The sequence below is a fragment of the Daphnia magna genome, linkage group LG3, assembly GCF_020631705.1.
Source record: "Daphnia magna isolate NIES linkage group LG3, ASM2063170v1.1, whole genome shotgun sequence".
NCBI classification, from domain to species: Eukaryota; Metazoa; Arthropoda; class Branchiopoda; order Diplostraca; family Daphniidae; genus Daphnia; species Daphnia magna.
The window spans coordinates 6,861,083-6,885,517 of NC_059184.1; the positions used below are offsets into that span (position 1 = coordinate 6,861,083).

Consider the following 24,435-nt stretch of genomic DNA (forward strand, 5'->3'; position numbering starts at 1 on the left):
GGCCATCAGCGCAATAGAAGAGGCATTTGCCCCAGTCCGTTTGTGTGTCTGCTGCAAATAGAATAACACATACACCCCATCTATTTTTCATTTTTTTTTATTTCTGTTTTCTGCCTCCCTCTTCTTCTTATTCTTCTTCTTCTTTTTTTTTCTATACTCCATCACACACCCCCTCGTTTCCCGCAGTTTTGTCGGCCACAAAGTTTTATGGGCTACGGTCGCGTTTCTGTTTTGTTTTGTTCTCTTTTTTTTTTCTATTCTATTCTTTTATTTTCTTTTCTTTTCTTGATGTGAGACAGCCGTGGAAAAGAGGAGCGCCTCGGATATGAATGATCTTAATCACGGGCTATAGGACATGATGGGAGTTGTACGTTTCTTTACTCGTTTATTTCTCTCTCTCTCTCTCTCCCTCTCTATTTCTCTCTATTTCCTATGCCCCCACCAAACCCTTTTGTGTTTCTGTTCATTGTCTTTAATGACCGACATGTAAGTTGGGCAATGTTGTTGGAATTGTTAGATAATAGCCAGAACCAGGGTCGGTATAGACGCACGTATGTGCGTGCGTAAATGTCTAATGGAGGACATGACTATCTAGCATATAATGTGTAGTACTGTATTTTTGAAAAAAAAAGAAAAAAAAGAAAAAAAAAAAGAAAAAGCAAGTGTAAGACAGGACAGTGTACAGACCGCATTAGAGGCGATACACACGAGGTGTGGCGACTGTGTATATAGCTACGCTGTGTGAATAGGCGCATTAGGAGGGCGCAAAGCGAGTAACCGACTGGCGACTGGATGGCCGAGACACAGACAGGAACTGGAATAGTCTCAACGAGCTGATTATTAGAAGAAAATGGACGCCGGGAAGTGTGGTCATTTCACATTGTTTTGATCGGATCGTAAAAACAGGAAACAGAACAACAACACAAAGAATTCATGTGGAATACGTTTTCAAATAAAAGCGAATAATATCTATGGAAAAGGCGAGCCGAAATGGATCGTCAAAGTCGTGCACCTTCACGTTTTGAGCTGGCACCGCAATTGCAGAACGGCTATTGCCTCATCTTCTCGCGGATTCATATAAAAATAAAAACCTGAAATAAAAATGAATATAAAAAAACAAACAAAAAAAAGGGGGAAAGGAAAAACTGGAAACTCGGAAAACACACACACACACACACACCGAGAAAAAAGATAGGCCAAGACAAGAGAGAAAGAAACGACTTGATTTCAGTAACCGGGGGGACAATTTTTTTCTTTTTTTGTGGCATTTCGTTTCTTTTTTTCTTTTTTTTTTTTTGCTGAATGGTTAAGGGTCATATAAGAAGCCAAATCGAAGCTAAAATCGTCTGTTAGAAAACAGAAAAGCGGCATTGTAAATTGCGCGAAAGAGAGAAAGAAAAAAAAAAAGAGAGACAACCAACAAAAAAAAAAGGAAAATGAAATAGAATAAGACTTCCCCCCGTGGCTTAAGGTGAGGCAACACAAATCAAAAGAAGTGAAACAGACGTGCGCAATCGGAGAGGGATAAAGAAAAAGAAAAAAAGACTTGCGTCAGAACATGGACGAATCCAATTCAACAACATTAGTAGCAAAGATAAGACCCCCGCTTTCCGTTGATGATGACGATCAAGTGTTAGCCAACCAACTCCCCTCTTTGTTAAGAAGAAGAAAAAAAAAAAAAAAGAAAGAAAAGAAAAGGCTTAATCGTGCAAGATCATAAGAATCACGTCGAGCTGTATTATTTACCGGTGCCATACGCACATGTCTAGATTAAAGATACACTGTACACTTTTGGCTTGTTCCACATTTACTTCAATCTTTTTTTCATTTTTTATTATTATTATTCCGCCATTGCCGGTTGTTCGATTTCGAGAGGCTCGTCTTTGGCCAACAGATTACGCGTTCCAAGGATAGAGATGACTTGTAACAGCTCCATCCGCCAACGATTCAGAACAATCAAGTTTTTGAATCAACTCTTTTCTTCTTCTTCTTCTTTCCATCCACAGTATCGGATACGTGACTCTTATATACATATTTTTTGTTTTGTTACAGTTTTAAGTATATATATACTGTAAGCAGCAGGCTTTTTTTTTTTAATGATGTTATATTCCTTCCTCCCCCGCGTTTCTTTTTAATTTACCATTTACTTTTCGTAATTGAAAAGAACATTTTTCTATTTGCTTCTCTCCCCTCTCCTTTTTTTTTTCTTTTCCTTTTTATTCTCGTTTTTCCCTTTTGCTTATAGACGGTGGGAACAGAAAGTTACTAGATTAGATAGAGAGATAGATACGAGCATCTGAGTGACAATTCATCGGCTTCATTTCACTCGTTGTCGCTCTTTTCAGCGGCGATGGTGTGACGGGGAACAAATCGTCATCCGATGACTTGCAACATGTCAACATATTCCACCGTTCCTCCCGAAAAAAAAAAAAATGAAATTTAACTAAAGACTACTAGAGTAGAGTTTTGCTTACGTAAAAAAAAGGGGGGAGAAAACAGCAGGACAGAGAGGGGGGGAAAAAAAGGGGGGATTCAGAATGAAGTAATGAATTAAATAACAAAATCGTTACTAAAGATAAAAGGAAAAAGAAAAAACACTTCTAGCCGACTATGACGACAATATCGCCCTATCGAATAGAAAATGTCATAATCACGCCGGTGAAAGAAAAAAAAAAGAAAAAAAGGGAAAGAGAGAGGGGCGGAGTTTGAGTGGCTAGCGGCGCACGCTCGCAAAAAAAAATATATAAAATAAAACACGGACAAAGTGTCTTACTACAGTATATCTATCCGGCCGAGTCATCAGAGAAGACGGTCGAAGCTTTTTGTCGCCATTGAAGCGCGAGCACACGCACAGGCCAACTCTTCTTCTATTCATTGAAAACGTTGTTGATCATTGTCGCCGTGTCGTGTACACCAGAATAATCCGAACCCTATGGAATAGCAGCTCTCGTATATATACGACGCAAAATTGTAGGCTCTTTCCTGTCAATGGACAGATGTCGAGCCCAATCATTTCAACCGTTTCTTTCTTCACCTATACATTATACATACTGTATATATATATATATATATTTTTTTTTACGTTTCATCAACCTTCCCACCTCCGCCCATCCTTACAGAAGAAGAAAGAAAAGAAAAAAAACGAGCATGTTGCTTATAAGAATAAAAGCCTGCAAACTATCTGAACAATTTTTTAGGGGGTTGTGTTTCAGCATTTATCCCTCCCCCCCTCTCGTTCGTAGTGTGCGGAGATTGAGGGAAGGTAAAAGGCATATACAGTATATATGTGCCGTATAATAAATAAATGAAATAAAAATATGGGAGGATAAATCGGAAGAATAAAAAAAAAATGAATTGCAGGGAGGAAAAAAAAATAAAAAGACGATAGCGAAATATGTACTAGGTTCGACTGTAGGCCATGAACATGAAAAGAGCGAGAAAGAAAAAGAAAAAAAAAAAAGGAGACGGAATCCCTATTGGTAGACGTGTAGAGTGTGATTGATATATGGCAATATCAAGTCACTGGTGAAGATGGATGAGATGCGCGGGCAAAAGGGGGTGGTCGCACGGTACGAAAAAAGAGGACCAGGACCCAACGAGATGGGATTCTCTTTTTTTTCTTTTTTTTTTCTTTCTCTTCCCTCACATATTCCTATTTATTTTCTTGCGTGCATTTTCCAATAAGCTGCGCGCGCAAACACACACACACACACACACACTCTGCATCTGTCATTTTTAGACGAACGCGTCAGAATATGTATAGAATGATACATCATCGCCAGCACGAACAAAAGCGCATCCATTCTATTGACGATTCGCATTTTGATTTAAAATTCAAAGTTGTCGCCGTTCAGTTAGAATAGAAACGCATAAGCGCGGATGCCTTACGTAATACAAGTAACTGATTGAATTTGTGAACAAAATAATAATAATCCAACACCATCAGCTTTTGGTCAAGTCTTTTGGTCGTGGCATTTTGGGGAGAAAATGGTTAAGAAACAGTTAGGATGGAAACGAAGAAAACGAAAAAGAAAGAGACACACAGACGTGCGGAGAGAAAAGCAAAAAAGGAAATGAGATGGGACGAGAAATGAGATGGAGGAAAGGCCGGCACATCTTGAAGATTTATGTCGACACGACCCTCCAATTAGGGGAGGTGGAAAGGATGGGGAGTGGGAGTGGGAGGGTAGAATGTGGTTATCCTGTGCGGACACACCGACACGGACGCGCACCGCCACAGACACCAACAGCATCAGAGGGACCTACAGAAAGACTTGCAAAGCCAGAAGAACCTGGTCTTCTTGTTCTCTCTTTCGTTTCTTCATTTAAAAATCTAAAAAAACCAAATGAGAAGAGAACAAAAACAAGAGAAGGCGGATAGGAAAAAAATTAATAGAAAACAAAAGGGAACAACAACAACAACAAAAAAAAAAACTGGATGTTTTGAGAAAGAGATGAGAAAGAAGAAATCATACGACGAGAAAAGAATATAGTATTATTGGAAACGAAAACAAAACATGCAGACACACATTGCTGGCATTCCTGGAGTCGGCGTGTGCTGGCCCGATGCCGCTGCCCGTCCTGTATAGCGAGAAGGAAGCTCTTGAAATGAACCAGCGCAAAAGCCCTTTTTTGTTTTTTGTTCGATACATGGATGCACTCATCTATACAGACAAAGACTTGAAAAAAAAAAAATTAAAGAAAAAAGGCAGTGATAATATACAGACGCCTTGTGCTTAGACAACAACAATGAGGCTGGCCATATAGCAGCACAATATATAGAGAGAGAGAAAAGAAAAACAACAAGCCAAACATATCTCTTTTCTCTCTATTTATTATATATATATACACAATACATGTATTTATAAATAAAAGGATACACATATAACATATTGTGTGGATATAAAGAAAAAAGGGGGAGGTTGACCGTTCGGGATAAATCATAGAGGGCCCGTTGTGCCGGGAACAAGAAAAAAAAACGAAAAAAAAGAACGAGAGGTTATTCAAGAGGGTATGAATAAGAAGAGGAAAAGCAATCGCTGAAGAAAGGGAAACAACAACAACAACAAAAAAATTGCCTAAATGACCGCTCATCATAGTCTTTTGTTTGTGTGTCTGTGTCTGTGTGTGTGTGTGTGTGTGTGTTGTTAGGCAATTCAAAGTATAGTATTGTTTCTTTCAGTGTGGGTGTCTTGTGCCTTTTGCTATTACGGCACGATGGGAGTTGCGATTGGCGTAGAGGTCGGAGATCCCATCGCAGACCACTACAATAGACCCTCGTACCTGTACAGCTGTATACATTTTTTACGACTCGTCATCATTTCTAATATTCCCCTTAGTGCTATTGAACGACGACCTTCCAGCAAATGGTTTTCTTTTTCTTTCTTTCTTCTCAATCGACTGAACAGATGAAATGTTCATTCTCTATCTCGTGAATGCCTATTTAAACGAACGCTCACACAGGCGTCAGTATGCACACAAAAGCGTAGAGAGAAAGACAGAAATAAATCGAAATAAAAAAAAAAAAAAAAAAAAGGACTAAAACTAAATAAGAAAAAGATAGACAAAGAAGAGTCCCACATCTCGAATTGAGAGAACATCACCTTCTAATAGAGCCCCAAAAAAACTCAATAGGTCTTCCTTCGTTTGCCAGTATATCTGTTAGACCCTTCTTCTTTTTTCTATTTTTGTTTTTTTTTTTTTTGGTCTTGTTCTTTTCCCCTTCTTTTCTATAGGGCCTTGATCGAAGAGAACCATCGCCTTGCATTATTGTTGGCAATTAAAAACCGGTTACAAATGGGCTGTGGGACCCTTCTTTTTGGGATATCTTTTTACACAAAGGCCTCATTCCACTCGCTCTTTTGTTTCCGACGTGAAACTCTCCATTCCAATGTCTTTTTTGTTTTCTTTTCTTCTTATTGTTCGACAAGAGGAAGAAGAAGAAGAAGAAGAAAAAAAAAAAAAAGGCGGACGAATGAGAGAAACACGGAGACAGCGAGAGAGAGAGATGTGTTGCTCAGACACTAGCGTATCACAACAACAGGGCCGCCTCTCGTCTCTGTCGATCCATTGCGTCTGCCGGCGTCTTGTTCTTCTTTCTTTCTATCACGCATTAGCCCGCCACCTTTTCCTTGAGCTGCGCCACGCAGCCTCTAAACCGTCCACCCACCCAATCCGCTAGACAATCAGTCCTTCAGTGAATTGTTAATAGTGTGAATAACAGGTTCGACTCCCTTTCTGAAAGAAAATAATATCGGACAAGAAAAGTGACTAGTCTCGTCGGCTCCACCTCGCTGGCGTTCGAGTCCAACTGATAACGTCATCCACTCCATCCTTGTTTAATATACTTAAATAATGTCCACACCAGCACATCTCTAAACTATAGATGACAAAAACAAAGCATCAAACTTGCAACACACACACGTTATTATTATTATTTCGTGTGTGTGTGTGTGTGTGTGCTTATCTTTTTCCTTTTCCTTTGTAATAACAGTGTTGCCATTGCTATTTACAGACATGTTTTTGTTTGCTATCGGACAACTAAGTTCAATGCGGTTTTTTTTTCACAGGCCCTCGCATATTTAAATTTTATTTTATCTACTTGATGACAACACATTTCAAGTTCTTTTATTTAATAGCCCATAGTTTGAATAACCTGATCGCGTGAAATAAAGATTTGAATAGCAAAAATAAAAGCGGCGACAGAGAGGGGGGGGGGGAAGGAGGGGTGGGGGAGAGAAACCAACAAAGATATTGTCGAATGATCAAGGAAAGAAATTTGGACGACCGCATCTCTAGCTAACCGTCGTCGAGAGGGGCGACGTGTTCTCAGCATCACTTCTCTCTCTCTCGGAACACGAAACGGTAGCTGATAACGGGAACGATATGGAGTGGGGAAAAGGAGGGGAGACGGGAGGAGGAACAAGAAATAAAAAGAAAAGAAAAAAAAAATTAAACAGACCTAGAACACGTAAACAGAAAAAAGAAAAGAAAAATGGATACAAAATGTTTTGAAAATAAAAGAAACTTGGCTGTTGAATCTCGCGTGCATTCAACTGCCCTGACCGTATATTCCGTCCGTGTTTGGGCCTGAGCAGCGCACAGTTTTTTCTCACGATGGACCCTGGCGTTAGTGCCAGTTATATATTTTTTTTTTCGTTTTTTTTTTTGTCATCGATTGAAGAGGTCTCACACAGTACGGAAATATTCGATAAAACGAGAGAAAAAGAAGAAGAAGAAAAAAAAAATGATATAACTGAAGGAAGAATGAGAATATTTGAAAGAAAACGATGCGTTGAATGCATAAAAAAAAAGAAAACGGGCGTGGTGTTACCCTCCACCTTCCCCAATATGCCTCAACCACGGAAAGAGAGGGATAAATAAATAAATAAAAAAACACACACATCGTTACATCTGGCTATTGCGAAGGAAAAAAAAATGTGTATCTAACGTTTTTTTTTTGGGGGGGGGGGTTGAAAATTTCTAGGAAACGAAAGAAATGTCGTCGTTTTTTTTCACATTATTTGTTCTCTTTGACGTTGCCTGCGAACTGTACGTGTACACGGCATGCATATAATATAGACTTTGACACAGGAGGGAGAAATAAGGGAGAAAAAAAAACCAGGGGGGGACACGAGAAAATTCTCTGGGAATCGGAACCCCCACTCCCTCGCCCCCTTCTCGATAAGTAATAATAAATAAGTAAAAAGGAAAAGGAAAAAAAAAACACATCCAAAAAAATAGGAAATTCCATCAAAGGGACCTATTTTTTTTGTTGTTGTACAGTATGTGTGCATATGTGTCTTGATCCAAAGTGTAGGGGGACATTCTACAACAGTAGCAATAGCGATGGCGTCATTCGTCCATCAGTTCGTACATGCACGGAATTTCCCAAGATTTTTCCTTCCCAGCCGTTGGTGCTATCTTGCCCAATTTTTTTTTTTTTCTTTCCATGGGAAAAATCGGGAAAAAGAAACGTACGAATAGGTCCCAATATTCATAGAATTCACATCATCACACATATTTTTTTTCTTCTTCTTCATCTGCCTCTTTGTTTTGCATTTATTCACGGTTGCCACTTTCATGCAAGACCAGATGCTGAACAGAAATATTCTCGTCCTTTTTTTTTTTTCTTTCTTTATCTTTATTCCCATCCTTGCCGTTATTATTATTTCAGCCTTTACACAACTATATCTGCGTTAGCCTATCTGTTGTTTGTATGTATTCTATAGGTAGGTGCACATACAAGGAAAGAAAAAAAATGGGTAGGGGGGAAAGAAGAAAACTGAAAGTGTATAGCCATTTGCCTGTGTGTGTGTGTGATGTGTGCTTCTCTTATATGCAACTCAAAGCTGTCATTCCGTCAATGATCGATGGTCTCCGTGTTCCAGAGCGGTTTTAATTAGTAGGGGGTTGGGATCACACGGACAAGCGTTGAATATACGAAAAATGAGCGACAGCATTTAAAGAAGAATAAGATCTATGGGGTCGTATATATACTCGTTCTGAAAATACCAAAAAATAACCAACTAAAAAGAAAAAACGATAATTAAATCATTCAAGTTGATTGATAAAATAAAAACGGAAAAATTTCGGTTGATGAGATACGCACCAGTTTTCCTCTTTCTCTTCTTTCTTGCGTCTGATCATTTTTGGGAAACTGGTTGAACTATAGACACGTGACCCAATAGAACCGAATTGGGTGATATTGGAAAAGATTGAAAACTAAAACTAAAAGAAAACAAAATAAAATAAAATAAAGGCCAAAGAGATTTTCCTTCTACGAGTTTGCTTTGCCTTGGCCATTGATTGGTGTCATCGGAAAGTTATTTCAATGGTTGGAGGCCCGTTGCAGCACGCGGATGCTTCAAAAGCATTGAACATAGTGAATACAACTATGCAAATCACATGCATTCTTTCCGTCTGCTTTTTCCTATCGATTTGCCTGCCTTTATGCGTGCGTGTGTCTGTGTGCGGTTGATCGCATTCAGCAACAGAAAAAAGAGAAAAAAAGAGTGGCTTTGGAAGCCACTCTCGTCTCACAGATTCACAAGCCAAACTCCAACAGTCCAACTCGAACATCAAAGCGAAAAGAAGTCGAGGCCTCTTTAGACTTCCATTTTTCCCCTTTTATCTTTTCATATTTTTTTTTCCTTCTCTATCTCTCTGTCTATCCTATTCTCCTTTTGCTATCGTGTCCCCTTGTATAATATCTAATTACAATCGATATTCCTCTTGTCATTGGCATGCTGTTTTATTCAGTTTTATTCTCTGATTGGCTTGATAGCCGGGGCCATAAGTAAGTCCCTTACAGCCCTTTATTTTTCCATTTCACAGTCCTTGTCTATCTATCTATGCCACGTGAACGAGTGCTTTTCACGCATCACACGCGCCCTTTTCCCCTCCCCGGCAGTTCACGTATATAACATATACGGCTGTTATTTCACCGTATATCGCTGGCTCTTCGTTAAGCGCATACATTTGTTTCTACACAGCAAGCAATGTCCATTCCGTTAAAAAAATACTAAACAAGGGGAAAAAGAAAAACAACAAAACAAAAATAAAACAAGCTAAAAGCCCGCCAGGGGTTTGAAAGGATTGAAAATCCAATATTGAATTCGTCACAGAGAGAAAAACGAGACGAAATAGCTGCAAGGCGTTAAATGTCGGAGATATATAGGGGAAGAAAAAGAGATGGAAAGATTATTTTTTAAAAAGGACCCTCATTTTTTTATACGAGTCTATTAGTTTTATTTCGGCCTTCGTTGTTCATGAATATTTGGACGCATAAATGCACGGGATAGCCGAAACTTTCATCTGGGGTGGGAAGCATTCAGCTTGTATATAGCTTGCAGCTTGCATGCCAGAAAGCAAAAAGATGAGACACACACACACACACAGCCATCATGTCGGATCGCATTACATCCATTAGCTGCTTTGTTTTTCATTTTTTATTTGTTTCTTTGGGTTGCCCCTTTTTTTGTTTTGTTTTTTTGTTTTTTGTTTTTCTCAATCTGTGGCACCATGATATATATCATCAAACGGAGACGCCATTGCTCTCTCCCTCGGGCTTTGTGGGCCGCTTCGACCTGTTGACACCTATCTATACTCGTGCCCTAGGGACGTGACGTGTCTGGACACGTTGGCATGGCATAAATGGCATAAATGGCATAAATGGCATAAATGGCATAAATGGCATAAATGGCATAAATGGCATAAATGGCATAAATGGCATAAATCGGCAATGGCGTCGCTTAGATGTGTAATGTATATAGTGCACGTTCGGAAAAGGATTGAAGAGAGATAAATGCGGGACGTTTGTTTAGTTTACGGTGCGTGGAACAGGATTGCAGTGTGTGCGTTCCAGTCGGTATCAGGTACGCGTCGCTTATCATTTCTATTGTCAAATGAAAAAAAAAGAAAGGGCAAACCGAATGCGCCATTTGTCATATTTTTGTTTTCTCCCCCGATGTGCCAGTTCAGAGGCCATCACCCTATTGCTCGGAAGAGGGGGGGTTACCTTATATAGTCGCCTTTTTCTTTTATTTTGTGCACCCCTTTCGGTAGAAATAATGATCTCTGGTCGGCTAAATGGTGAAACAACATGACACATCCATACACATGGCCGTCCATAACATGCACGCACACACGGCTGAACTGAAGCCGGGCCTTCTCTATAGACGGGCCGACAACTGCGTTTTTAACAAACACACAGCCAACATGTGTTAAGGCCTACGGCCGCATTGGTCAATACGCGAGTTTTCCTTTAGCCATTGTGTTTCTGATTAATAGCCAGCCACACAGGAAAGCTATCCAACCCTAACATCGTAGGAGCATATAAGGTGTAACAAGAATGGAACGCACTGCATCAAGTGGTGTTAAGCAACCTGTAAGTTTTTACTGCTGGTTTCTCGCTATAGCTACCTACTATAGAACGTGTGGTGCGTTGGACTCGTTTGAATTCCGTGTTTTCTCGTTGACAGAAGCAAAAGAGGGACCTGTTAGATGTCGTCGGGTGCAACTGCATCCGGCCACGGAATTTATGCTCAATGCGGTATAAACACAACATGTATACAGCGACTTTCTTTCTTTTTTTTTTTTTTTTTTCTTCTATGAAACGTATCTCCTCTAGACGTTTTACTTGTAAACATAACTCCCAATTTTCTTCTTTTTCCTTATGGTGTATTCCACCTTTTACATGTTTCACCACATATAGCCAGCGATGTTCGCCCGCTCCATTTGCTCTTTAAGGTTGTTTAGGCCTGAACTATAGGTTTGGATTGTATTCATCCAATTTCTTTGTAATACGCCTCTGCTTCAATAAGCTCATTTTATTTGCCGGCAGAGATCCACCGGTGGCGGAGGGGAATACAAAAAGCAATAGGGGGAGTATAGTGTATGTAACTGGAAAAAAAAAAAAAAAATTGAAAAAAGAGGGGGGTAGGGAATGGATATTAGGCATACAAATAAATCTTTATGATATTGTGCCACAGAGGGCGCAACAAGGTAAACAACGGTGGCATGAACTCTCTGGAAAAGAAATGAGAAAATCAATTGGTTTGCTGGTGTGCAGTAGTATATGTATATATGTACACAGAAGAACGCTGTTCAAACTGCCAGCTCGTTATGTATATATACACCCGCTTCCGCCATTTATTATTATTATACATTTTTTTTTCTATCATTTTTTTTTTTTCGTTGATTGTTGTTGTTGGTGGTGGTGGCGACCCCTTTTTTTCGGAGCTCTTTATGGAAACTCGGCGCATTTGATGAGGTTGAATCCATTTCCCCTTGTGAGACCGGACTCCCCCTCCCACCCTACCTCTCTACCCACACCCTTACACACACACACACACACACACACATTACACACTAGGAACGAAAAATGAGAAAATAAAAGGGAACAGAGCTATTACGACTACCGCTATACTACTACACTTTAGCTATTGAAGGAATCAACGTTCATAATAGATTTCAGCAATGGAAACACACACACACACACAAAAGGGAGAAAAGAATAAATGGGGAAAAGAAAAAAAATGGAACGAACGTGTAAGACGGTGGCGGCGCACTTTCCAGAGTCAACAGAGTCAATCAGATAAAAAAATCTAAATGAAAGAGGAATTGAAGAGGCGCAACGACAAGCGAAAGAACAAAACTCTCGGCGGCTTTTTTATTTTTTTGTTTTGTTTTTGGTTGTACCTTTTAAAGCTTTTTTTTTTGTTGTTGATCAGCGACCACTTTTGTTTTCCGAGTGCATATAGGGACAGCAAATATATAAAAATAGATTCGACTGTCTCTCTTCAATCTCGTTGACTGTTGCATTTCCCTTCTTACTGGCCTTTCTTTGGCTACACAATTTTTACCTCTTACCTCGTGATTATTTGTGCATGTGCGTATTGAGCGATTCTCTACGTGTGTGTGCCATACGGTCCACGTCTCCCCCCCCCCATTTTTCGTTTAAAAAGCAGTAGACACATTGACGTAAGGATAGCAATTATCCATTTTTTTTTTTTTTTAAGAGTTGCCCGCTTTTCCGTGTGTTTTCACCGGCGCTTTTTATTCAAGAGAAACACACGGAAGACGGAACTAACATTTTTTTTTCCCCCCTTCCATTGTGTGTGGATGCATGCCGGGTCGTCCGCCCATGTGTGTGTGTCGCCCGTCGTCATCAAAGCAAATGATGGCTGTCTGTCAACGATGAATAGTCCGGAAAAGAATATACACAATAACAACGATGGTACCCCCCCCCCCTTCTTATTCAGTTTGCCTGTAGTTCCTTTTTTTAAACATACAATCTAATACGTCTATATTGACGCGTATATGCAAATTAATTGATTTGGCTGCCTCCCGCTTTCGGTTAAATATATTCTACGAATCATCCTTCAATAAAAAACTCCCTCGATCAAAATCCTATTCTTTTCCCCCCACCCCCTCTACCCTACCCCCTATTTCTCTCTTGTAGCGAAACGGGAATAAAAGAGGAAAAAAAAAGAATGAGAAGAAGAGTAGGAAATCCATTGATTACGTTCTCTCTTTTCTTCTTCTTCTTCTTTTTTTTTTATGGCTGTATTCTTTTCCCTTTACCTCTGAGCGCTGTTGGACGCCTTTGAAACATTTTGTTGAGTATCATTTGTTTTGTAACATTGTGGGACCCCGTGAAACGTTATCCCTCTCTTCGTCTCCTCTAGCACAAGCGCGCGCCCTCTTTCGCTGGTTATCCCTTTTTTTTTTTTTTTTTATTTTAGAGCCGCAATGCATGGGCACATATACTATTGATGGGAAACTATTGTCTCGTTTCTTATGATGACTAGTTTTTTGTTGTTGCTGTTGTGTGTGTTTGTGCTTGGAAAGTGCAGAATGTCGTGCGTGGCCCGTATTAAAAAGACGGAGCAGCTCGATGCAAGAATGCGACCGCGCCTCAACTGGCAGTTATACGACTATAAGAAAACACACAGACGTCGTATCAACTGCTAGTGCCATTGAACTGAACGCCCCAATCAATAAAACCGATCGAGATATTCTTATTCGTTTTGTTTGCAAAATATGTCCAGCAAAAAGAATTAAAAAAGGGAAAGTCGAATGTTTTTGGCTCGTTATCCGAATCTATTGGCGATATACTCTGATCATCCTTTCGTTTCTCTCATGCCGTTGAAGAGAAAGGGGCCACTAATGTGACGATAAATATTGAAGAAGAAAAACAAGACGGGTGAGGAATACGAAAGAAAAAACTGACGAAACTAGTAGACCACAACCGATTGTGCCATCCTGTTTGATCAACAAAAATTCCGACAAACGTCTTTTGTTATCGCAACTAACGCGATAATTCAAGTTTTATTTTACGTTTAATTGTTTGTGTGTGTCTTCTTTCCGACGTATCGATTAAAGTCACTTCTTTTTTTTCTCTTTGGCTGAAGAGACCAAGAGGACATGCGGTCGATTGATTGGCTCCTATAATAAGTTGATGACCCGCACGGAATGGACTCGACCGGATTGTCTCGTTTCCCCCACCAATCCATTTCGGCCTTTTTTCTTTTTCTTTTTTCTTTCTTCTTCTCCGTTTTTCCTTCCTCTTTTTGTCCCTCACTTTCAACGTTCAATCTTCATCTTTCTTGACTTTGGATATCGAACGTAAAATGCTGTCCAGCTGTCTGCACGCGGTGAGAAGCTTGCCCTCCTCTTTCGTCGTAGGGCAAAGACTCTTTTATTTTCGGTGTGTGTGTTCCTCTTTGCCCTCTTGATCGTAAATCGTTCTTCTCGTTGTCTCCACTGAGGCCTTTTTACCTGCTGATTGTGAATTAGCGAGAGCGGCACCAGAGCAATCTTACACTTGAAAAACAGAAAACAAAGGCAAAAGAAGACCCGGCTAGAATAAGTTGGTCGGACAGAAATTTCCTCTCAATTTACTTATAGTTGTTACACCACCATCGTATGACTTGACTGATGTATTGATGAGACAATGGCAGAGAACAAAAGGGAGGGAAAAAAAAAAGATACCGCGTTGGATGTGGTAGGAAGGCCTGTAAACTTCATCAACTTGTCGATAGATTCATATAGACCTGGTCTTATACAGACGGTAAAGACTGTGAAAGAAAGAGAACAAAAAAAAAACTCATTGTCGGAATGACTTTTGTTTTTTATGTTTAAGGATAATTGTTACGAATCGTCGAAAAAAAGAAAGAAAGAAGATGGAAAAAAAAACAAAACACACTCGGATAGAAATCTGGTTGAAACAAACAAGGTTAGAACTATGGACTGTCAGATGTTGCGGAGGGCGGAGGCAAAAGAAGAAAAAAAAAACCCAAGTGAGAAAAAGGGAAAAGCGAACACTGCTCTAACTCTGATGAGCTCGTTTTCTCTTCTTTTTTTTCTTTTTTTTTTTGGTTTTCCTCTTACGTTCTCCTGGAAAAAAAAAAAGATGAAGGAAAAAGAAAACAAAAAAAAAAAAAAAAAAGGATGAGAAAGTGAAGAACAAGAAGAGCGAGACCTGGGAGGCAAATGAGAGCGCCACGGGATAGCAAAAACCAAAGACTATACGAGGAGTTCTAGGAGATCAACGGCGTTAGCCTTTTTGTTTTTGTATTATTTAATTTAATTTTTTTTTTGTTTTTTTTTTGTTTTTTTTTGGGGGTTAAGGGAGGGAGGGTGAGGAAGTTTGTTATTTTACAATTTTCGATTTGGGTAGACGAGGGGGTTTCCTTCGTTTCACATGGCACAGCTTTCGACCCCAGATTTGTAGATAATCTTTAATGGGAACACGGAACTAGAAGGAAAATGCAGAGAGCCAAATGTTGTTCCTCTCTCAGTTCCTCTGCCTACCGCAATCGGCCTCCACCCCTCTTCTGATGACGCTCGATTCCTAAAAGGAAAACAAAACAAAACAACAACAAAAAAACGAGTTCTGAAAAATCAAAGAAAACAGAAAAGAAATGAAGATCTGTTTCTTGTCCACTTGGGGAAGACACACGCAAGGCCCTTCATTTTCAATTTTCCCATATCAGGAACACATTGCTAATATTGCCATATCAACCCCGCAACGCGAGATTCTAATTATAAATGCACTTGCATCTGCCACGTCCTTTTACAACTAAACTAATCGATGTGGCTGGCTGCCCAGTTATAGTTTATTCGGCAACACCGTGCATGGAAAACCAACCAAATATAACGCGTCAAACTCCCTCGAAATGCCCCCTTACAAAATGGGAATAAGGGCTGATGATGTGACATACAGTAGGTGTGATGGCGATCGTGGGAAATGAGGGACCGCATGTCCTCCGGCAATGACGTTACCGGTCTTGGTCATCTTTATCAGGAAAAAAAATAAATACAAAACAAACTTTGCGACGTGAATAAGTTTGTGTGTGTGTGTTGAAGACAACGAGGCACGCAGGACACACAAAATCAGAAATGAAAAACAACAACAACAAAAAACAAAAGAAAAATGATGGCTATAGCCAAAGTGTGTGTCGAATGCGAATGCATTTGGAACAGATGGCCCCCTGTTCTGTTTTCGATGGCAAATGTGTCGTTTGAAAAAAGCGAGCCATTTGTGCCTGTATGGTTGTTGGTGTTGTCTTCTTGGGGGCGTGATGGGTACTTATTCGAATCGGCGGTGCGACAAAGAAACACAACGCAATGGAAAATAAGGAAGCACCGGAGCGTCAATACTCTATTACATAATGCAGATGGAAGAGAAAACGTAAAAAACAACAACAACAACAACAAAATAGAAAAAATACACACAGTGTATACATAGGCTACAGTATAATATACTGCAAATATCGTATAAATAATAATAATGTGAAAAGCCTGCACGTTTTATAGCAAGGCCATGGAATCAGATTGGGACATGTTCAAACTGACTATGTACACTAGACACATATCCGTATCGCGTTCAACACCCACCCATGCATAATGCACAGCACTTGATGTCGCGCTTTTGCGGTCTCTTTAGCTCACTTCCAATCTTCGGCCGCCCTACACACACACACACACACACACACACACAGAGCATCGTACATACATTATAAAAAAATATGAATAGAGTCTACATATATAAATAGCAGCGACGAGCGGAGGTTGTTGTCGCCTTGCGGTCTCTTTAAAATCCGACCAACCCCCTTTTTTTTTTCCCTCAACTTATTATGCTTTACCTCCATGTTGAGCGAACATTGTCCGAATGTACGCAATGGAGCGGCAACACACACAGACAAGAAAAAAGAAAAAGAAAAAAAAAATTATGGATAAGAACCGTGAAGGGAAGCGGAGAAACGGGCTAGAAGTGATTGTGTATTCGGAAGGGTTTGCCGATCAATTTGTCATCGGCCCGTCGCCTCCATTGGTAATGCATGAAAAAATAAGAAAAAGAAAAAAGAAAAAATGCAGAAGCAATGCTCCTACCGCAAATGCAAATACGGTTTGGCCGCCGTGTTATCCCACCGCTGTCGGCTCTCCGTTATAGACGCAACCGCCTACTTTCTTTTCTGCCATTTTTTGTTTCCAAAATCTAGTTTGTTTCTTCTTCGTTCCCTCTTTTTGTTTTATTTTCTTTTTTTTTTCTTTTGAAGCTGTCGATGAAATCCCTGTTCACCATAAAGAATAATGGGGGAAAGGCTCTAAAATGAAGGGAAGAACACACACAGAAAAAAACAAAAAAAGAGGCGCCGGGACAGACACACCAATCCAAATAGACGCAACGGCGTAGCGGTCAGCACCGCATTTTTGGTTTTGTTTTGTTTTTGTTTTTGTTTTGTTTTGTTTCTTTTCTTTTGACTTCCATTTATTTCTTCTTCTGCTTCTTTCAATGGCCCATCCACAGTATATACAATACACGGCGTGTGTATATTGTACATCTAGCGTATAATATATATAAACATTGGGTGCAATCCAATGACGGATTGCCTCCTGTCGTATTGTTTTGTTCAACCCGACCAGCTCTTCTTCCTCTTTATTTCACATTTTTTGGCCTTGCTCCTCTCTATCGGCCGCTACGAGTGTATATATATGTATATAAGGAAACAGGTTTCACATTTATAACCACGTTTAGATAGACAACAGCTTAAGAGATACAGAGAGAAAGGGGGGAGGAATATGGCACATAAAATTAGTGAGGAAAAAGAAGAGAAATACAAAGACCACTATAGCCTTGTATATACACAGTGTTATACAGAGCGGCTTCCCTCTTCTATCCACCCTTTTCCCTCTCTCTCTCTCTCCCCTCTCTCTCCTATTTTCCAAGTTTGAACGCCGTGAAATCGATCAAGTGATATGAAAGGAGAACTACAAAAATAAAATAAAATAAAACTGTGGGGGAGTGTGTGTTCTGATCGATTCGATTCAAAATTCTTCTTCATCGCCAGAAGCAGGGCCGATGTGTTATGGGGGCTTCTACACACCATTGAAGGCAATCATATATGCATAATACCCCGTACGAAAATACCGGCCCGTCAAGTCGCGATGCCAGCTATAGAGCCTGACGATTGCCGGATGATTACAGGGCCACAACAACAACAACAGCAACAACATATCCCTTTCACAACAATCCGTAACCCCCGTAAGCGAACGGGAGGGGTGGAAAACATTTTGTGCGTTGCTTTCACAGTTTGTTCGACGCAGACTGGCCGAAGTGATGAGGGAGTGGCTGGTCTATACGGGAGCGCCAGCAAAGATCGAGCATTTGTGAATACAACTCAAACGCACTACATAAAACAAAAAACAAAAAAAAAAAAAAAAAATTACTCTTGCAACTTGTGGTGCAATGCGATCCCCCCACATCGGCAGAGAATCACGGAGGGGAGCGAATAGGAAAAACAAAAAAAGAAACGAAAAAAATAGAGAAACTTTTGAAAGAAAACAGCCGTTGTAAACAGATGAAAACTGCGCTTTTTATTGAGAGCGGGGGCATCAGTTATTATGCGGCAACGACGCTGCTGTCTAAAGGAACGATGGCGAGATGAGGCCGGCAGATATGCCCAGCACAGCTAGAATTTCTCTTTTCTTTTTTTTTTTCAGAATTTTTTCAGAATTTTTTTTGTTTTTATTCTTATATTGTTATGTTTTATTACCGTTCGATTGAACAGAACGCTAGTTTTTTTCGTTTTTTTATTCTTCTTTTCGTTCGTCAATGGTTACTCCGAAAGACGGGCTAACCCCATCCTCTTAGTAAACATTTTTATCTGGAAATTTTCATAACTTGTTTTTCCCATTTCACATTTTCCTTTTGTTGTCGTTGTTGTTGTTTCCTTTACATTCTGTCGCTGGAATGTTCGTCATTGGAAGCAATGAATGCGCGCGTGTCGCACACACGTCAACACTTTATATGGTCGTACGGATAATCACAACCTGCAACCACCCCCCGTTCGTTCGAATTGGCTTCGTTCAGCTTGGTTTGTTTTGACTTGGCCCTCGAGCAAGACGAGTCATATACAGTAGACGAAGAAAAGTGAGCAAAAACAAAAAAACAAAAAAACAAAAGAGGAAGCAAATCGAGCCGTTAAGAAATGGAATGGCATGATGCGCACACGACAACTTTGCCAAAGCTGCAGCCATTTCGGGCCAGGTTCACTCTTTCTGCTGCGCGCGTAATCGACGTCGATTTTGAAGCGCGCGCGCGCGCGCGTCCTGTTTGCTGAAAAGATCGACAGCGAATCGAATGAAAAAAGGACACGTCCGCATTTAGGATTTCAAAAAATAAAAAAATTGAGCCGGGGGGCTGTGGGGGGGCTTGTTCAGTTTAGGGATGTCAGGGAGGGTGAAGCACGACAGCGAGCACAAGCCTAAAACGCGTCCGTTCCGAACAATTGATGACAGATTGGTCTTTTGGACGCGTTGGAAATGTGACAAATAATCATCAGCCATCCTCCCGGACATATAGAACGGGGTGATATGATACCACCAACCCTCGATTTCCCTTTTCTTCTGTCATCCTTTTTTTCTCATTTTTTTTTTTTTTATTTTATATTTGATTTGATTTGATTTTTTTGTGGATTTCTCATCTCTTTGTCCGACGCGAGATAGGCCATACGGAAGCGTAAAGGACAGCGTAAAGCCCCTGGCCCCGATGGAAGGCAGGCTTTACATTGACGCAACGTCGAGACGTGCCGCAAACGATGGCAAAGCTTTGAATCCTTATTTTCATTTCGTCTCATCATCTTCCTTTTTTTTTTTTTCTCCCGCTCTTCTTCCTCGGCGTATCGGTGACACGAGATCATCCTGCGTTGTCCCGTATTTTTTTTTTTTCTCTCTCGAAATCTGTAATCGCTAGCAGACTGTGCATGTCGATCAGGCTCCAATGCGTCACCAAAATGATATATGCTTTGTCATATTTGAACGACTTGTTTTTAAACTTGTCTTCCGTGTTCCATTTTATGGTTCTCTCTTTGAGCTATATGCATCATATTCCTCCATCGTTTCACCTTCGTGTCGGTTTTTTTTTAGTTTGATCCGATGAGGGACAACAAGTTTACAATAGTCGTCCCTGTGTCTATTTTGGATTCTTCCAAGTATCCACCTCTCATTTTTCTTCTTTATGATTTGGATTTTTTTTTTTTTCAAGAAAAAGAATTTTTAAACACTTTATTATGCATTTCTTTTTAGTTTATTTTAGATTTTTCTTATTTTTTCTTCTTACCCAATCTCCTGTAAAAGAGAGAAGCCTTTGCTTCTTCGCTCCATGTTGGGGGCCACGTTTGGTCAAAAGGGCCGGGCAGCGGGCATTATTATCACGATCGAAACACAAGAAAGAAAGAAAGAAAAAAAAAAGGAAGAACCCAGTGGGGGGTCACACTCGTTGCCACGGTCTGTTGCTCCGACGAAACAAACAGAAACAGAAAAAAATATTAACATGAATTTATTGTGCCAATTCCCAGTCCAGATTGATTAAAATATGTAAAACAGCTCACAGTCTCACGGGGCTGATGCAGGGGACGAGCCCAGGAAGAGATTCGTATTTCCCAGGGCTGGAAAAAACAAAAATAAATGAAATAAATAATAATAATAATAGAATGAAGGACTGTGTGCGAGCGGTAGGAATCGGGGCCATAAGATGGGAGGAGAAGGAAAGAAATAAATCACAAAACACCTGCGTATATCCTCTTGACATTCGAAAATGGCACATGCGCAAACACAAGAGTTTATTTGTTTTTTGGGTCTTTTTTTTCTCCAGCATTCTTTCTGTAGATGATTTTGTCTTGATTTTCATTTTCTTTGGTCATTGTTTCATTTGCTTTTTAGTGACATCGAATTTATCTTGATTTCAATAGATTTGAATAGTTTTGAGGCACGATCTATCCAATTTGAATGAAATCTAAGCAGTACCGATAAGAAATCTAACTAAGAGAAAGGACGCATAGATTTCGATATGATATTGGACAGTTGATTACATTGTCTATAGATTATAAAAAACTCTGTACAAGTTTATTGGCACTTTGTGTAAATTGGTTTACTATAGCACCTAACCTTTTCAAAGCGTAGGGGATGGGGGGAATGGGAGTTAAATGAGAAGAAGAAGAAGAAGAAGAAGAAAAAGAAAAGAGATAAAAACTTGGGGTAGAAGTCGTGGGCGAGGGATTTGTAAAATGTCCAGTGATTTTCTGCTACTTTGTTAGTTCCAGGCCCGGCCGACCCCCGAAACGATCTCCGTTGATGGGTATCACTTCACCACAACACGACGTCCTAATGAAGATGAAGAAGCCTCGTCTGGATAACGGCGACTACATGCCCTACGAGAACGGTCACAACACAGGTAAGAAATGGCTTCTAAAACAAACTTTAAAAATACCTCATTCAAACTGTTAGACGCGTATATATACTATATACTCAATGCGTTCAATGCCCTTCAACCCCCCCCCCCTGCTGCTGCTGCTGCACCCACACACACTTACAGGCCCTAGTTGCATAGCTGCAACATTGACATACACACCGCCATCCCGTTTTTGTCCTATGCATGCGGCTAAATATGTTGATGATGTTCGTTCCTTTTTTCCTCATTTGCTCCCTCGCTGCCTCGATTTACTTTGACCGTTGGCTTTGCTTTATTCCTTTTGCTTTCCTTCATCACGGCATATGTCCCTCTTCTTATATTCTATTTATAAACAGTATACCCTTGGCTTTCATTTAGTTTCATCCATCATTTTTTCTTTTCTTTTTTTCTTTTTTCACTCTTTTTTTTTTATTCTTTTTTTTTGGGGGGGGGAGGTTGGTTTTGTTTTTGTGGTCTGTTCTTGATGCCCTCGGTTAATTGTTTTTGGTGTTGTTGACGGCGGCGGTGGTGGTGTCGCTTCGTTACCTTTTCTCTTTCATTTTCTTTCTGTCTCTCTCTCTCGCTCCCTTGTTTGGTTTTTGAGGGTTTTTTTTGGTAACACACTGGAAATAAGGCGAGTTTTTTTTGTTTTACTTTTATGTACCGCTGCCTTTTTGTTTTGTTTTGGTCGCGCCTCGGTCCGGCAACGAAGTGATGGGAGAATTCAGACGATTACAATGACTTGACAGCGAATGCGGGGGATATAGTGGCGATACTCTGGTGATTCGGTTGGCGCCGCCATTTCCAATAGTCACTAGACACAACCGAGAGAGCCAGACTCGTTCGTTCCAGCTAGCGCCAACCACCCCTCTCTCTCTCTCTTGTCCATCCACCTCTTTCCTCCCCCCCTCCCACTCTCCTGATCCCACCCTTCTTCGTTCCCCCCCGGAAAACAGATATTAGGCCCCAAAGGCGTTCTGTTACGAAAAAAAAAAAAAAAAATGTTAGTCACGGTACGATGCACACTGCGGCATTTCCTCTTTTTTTTTTTTGTTTTTTTTTACAAATGAAAAAGCGTTTGGAGATTGCCCTTAATTCCGGAAAAAAACAAAAAACAAAAAAAAAAGTCGAGCGATTGCGTCAAAGGTCAAAGTGGGTCGTCGATTGAAACTGGAAACCTCCGGCCAGGATCGTTTCCATCGCATCTCGTATAGTTTTCGGTTGTAGACCCACCCCCCTTTTTTGGGGGGGGGGAGCCATCTTCTAACACGAATTTATTGCCCTGTCACTGAGACGATTGTTTGTAACTGTATTACATACACAGATATGTGTGGCGCGCAGACACAGACACACCTATGTAAAAACGAGCGGGGCAGTAGGGTGTTGCGTACGTTAACATCTATATGGTCATGTATTGTGTATTTATTAACCGAGATTTCAGGATGTGCGACATCGAGTAGATATAAACAGGAGATATATGGATTGCTCACCGACCGACCTCACGTGCCATATTGTTCTCCGCTGGACTCAATAGGCCTAGCCTCTTGTGCTCTAAAACCCAATTCATCCGCAGTTTATTGGAACTTTTCTTTTTCCTTTTTTTCTCTCTGAAATGCTCCCTTCTCTTTTCCCATCGCATAAATCTATGTCTCTTCTGTTGTTCTCACCCCCTATTACACAAATGAGGAGAGGGGGTTCGGGTTATGTGGCACCACAGAACATTCGTTCGAAAAAAAAAAAAATGTCAAATCCAAACTGGACACATTGAAAAGTGAATAATGAAGAAACAGCAAGGCAAATAGACACAAGATGAAAGACGATTGCGAAAACAAAACAAAAAAACAGCAAAAGGAAAAAAAGGGGGAGATGAAAGGCGGATAGGGGTCGGTTATGTGAATAGGGACGTTGGTCACGGCGTGCCAAGAGCGATGGCCGAGAGGTGCGTGATTCGCAAGGACGTATTCAAGAAGCATTTCGACGAACAAGCGACGGCGTGTAGTCGTGATGATTGGTCGGTTTTCTCTCGCCTTTTCCTACTCGTACTTAGGCGACCAAGTTGTTGTGGTAGTCACTGGCGCACAATGGATTTCATTAAGGAAAGAAACCTTGTCGATGAATACCTCCAACAAACAACACATTTCAAAAAATACAAAATAAAAAGAATAAAAAAAAGGCAAAATAAAAAATACAAATTGAAATAAAACGGAGGGGGGGGGATTATTTTTTTATTTTTTTATTTATTTTTTGTTGTTGTTGTCTTTTTCTCCTACTACATTTGAAGGTATAAAGAGATGAAGATGGAGATACACAGACTTAGGCCGTGCGTAAAGGTAAAAACGATAAGGGAACACAGTGAGAACTGGCAAAGGGGAAATCAAAAGAAAGAACATAAGAAAAGGAGGATGTTTAAGCGAGGGAGGGGGGTTATTCTTCCTCGCTGTTTGAAGAATGTTCCGCATCAAGAGAAACAGAAGTCACGGTCTGCAACTGTTTTTGTGGTAGCCACAACAACAGCGGACAGCAATAGTAACAACACAACAGTGTATAGCATCAGCATCAGCAGCAGCAACAGCAACAGCAACAGAAGCAGCAGCAGCAACAGCATTCAGTGAGTCAGGGGCGAAGATAAAGACGGCGCCGACGGAGAGAACAAGAAGTCATGCTGAGAAGTCGGCAGTCCACCACCCGTTCCATCCCCCTCCCTCCCTCCCTCCCCACCTCCCCTCACCCCACCCCACTCTATCCAACCGCCCACAACACACGGGTTCTTTTCTTGTGGAGGACGCCTCTCCTAACTGGGACCCCGCTGTCACGCCATTCAGAGCCAACAAATGCTACACAAAACATAACTAGCCGATGTTTTGCTGCTGTGTATATATTCAAAGATGCGATAGAGCAGCAGAGTATTGTCAGATTTTTTTTTTTATTTTTTTTTTTTTTATTTTATTTTATTTCGATTTGTAGCGCAAGGTTTGGCCTAGTGGGGTAGACTGGTAGCAAACGTCAAGAAATAAAAAACAGAAATAAAGACTAAGATGCGATTGCCGACAGGGCGGCCGCTCGCAGCGAACGAACTACAAGGCCATTAAGCACAATTTAAAAAAATAACATTTTTTTTTTTTTTTCATTTTTTGTGTGTGTAACTCGTCTTAATATTTTGTTAACCTTGCCGTCTTTTTATTCTTCTCTCCGTGGCG

At 40.5% G+C, this 24,435-nt stretch overlaps 1 protein-coding gene across 2 annotated transcripts in view; it reads left to right on the forward strand.

Moving 5' to 3' along the window:
- LOC116919670 overlaps positions 1-24,435 on the forward strand; it is a 48,761-nt gene that overhangs the window by 4,792 nt on the left and 19,534 nt on the right. Inside the window, exon 2 of one of the 2 annotated variants that reach the window (XM_032925686.2) lies at positions 21,105-21,241. In XM_032925686.2, coding sequence (XP_032781577.2) covers positions 21,105-21,241 — 137 coding nt within the window. The remainder of the gene's footprint in view (positions 1-21,104; positions 21,242-24,435) is intronic. The other variant, XM_032925687.2, reaches the window with a different exon arrangement.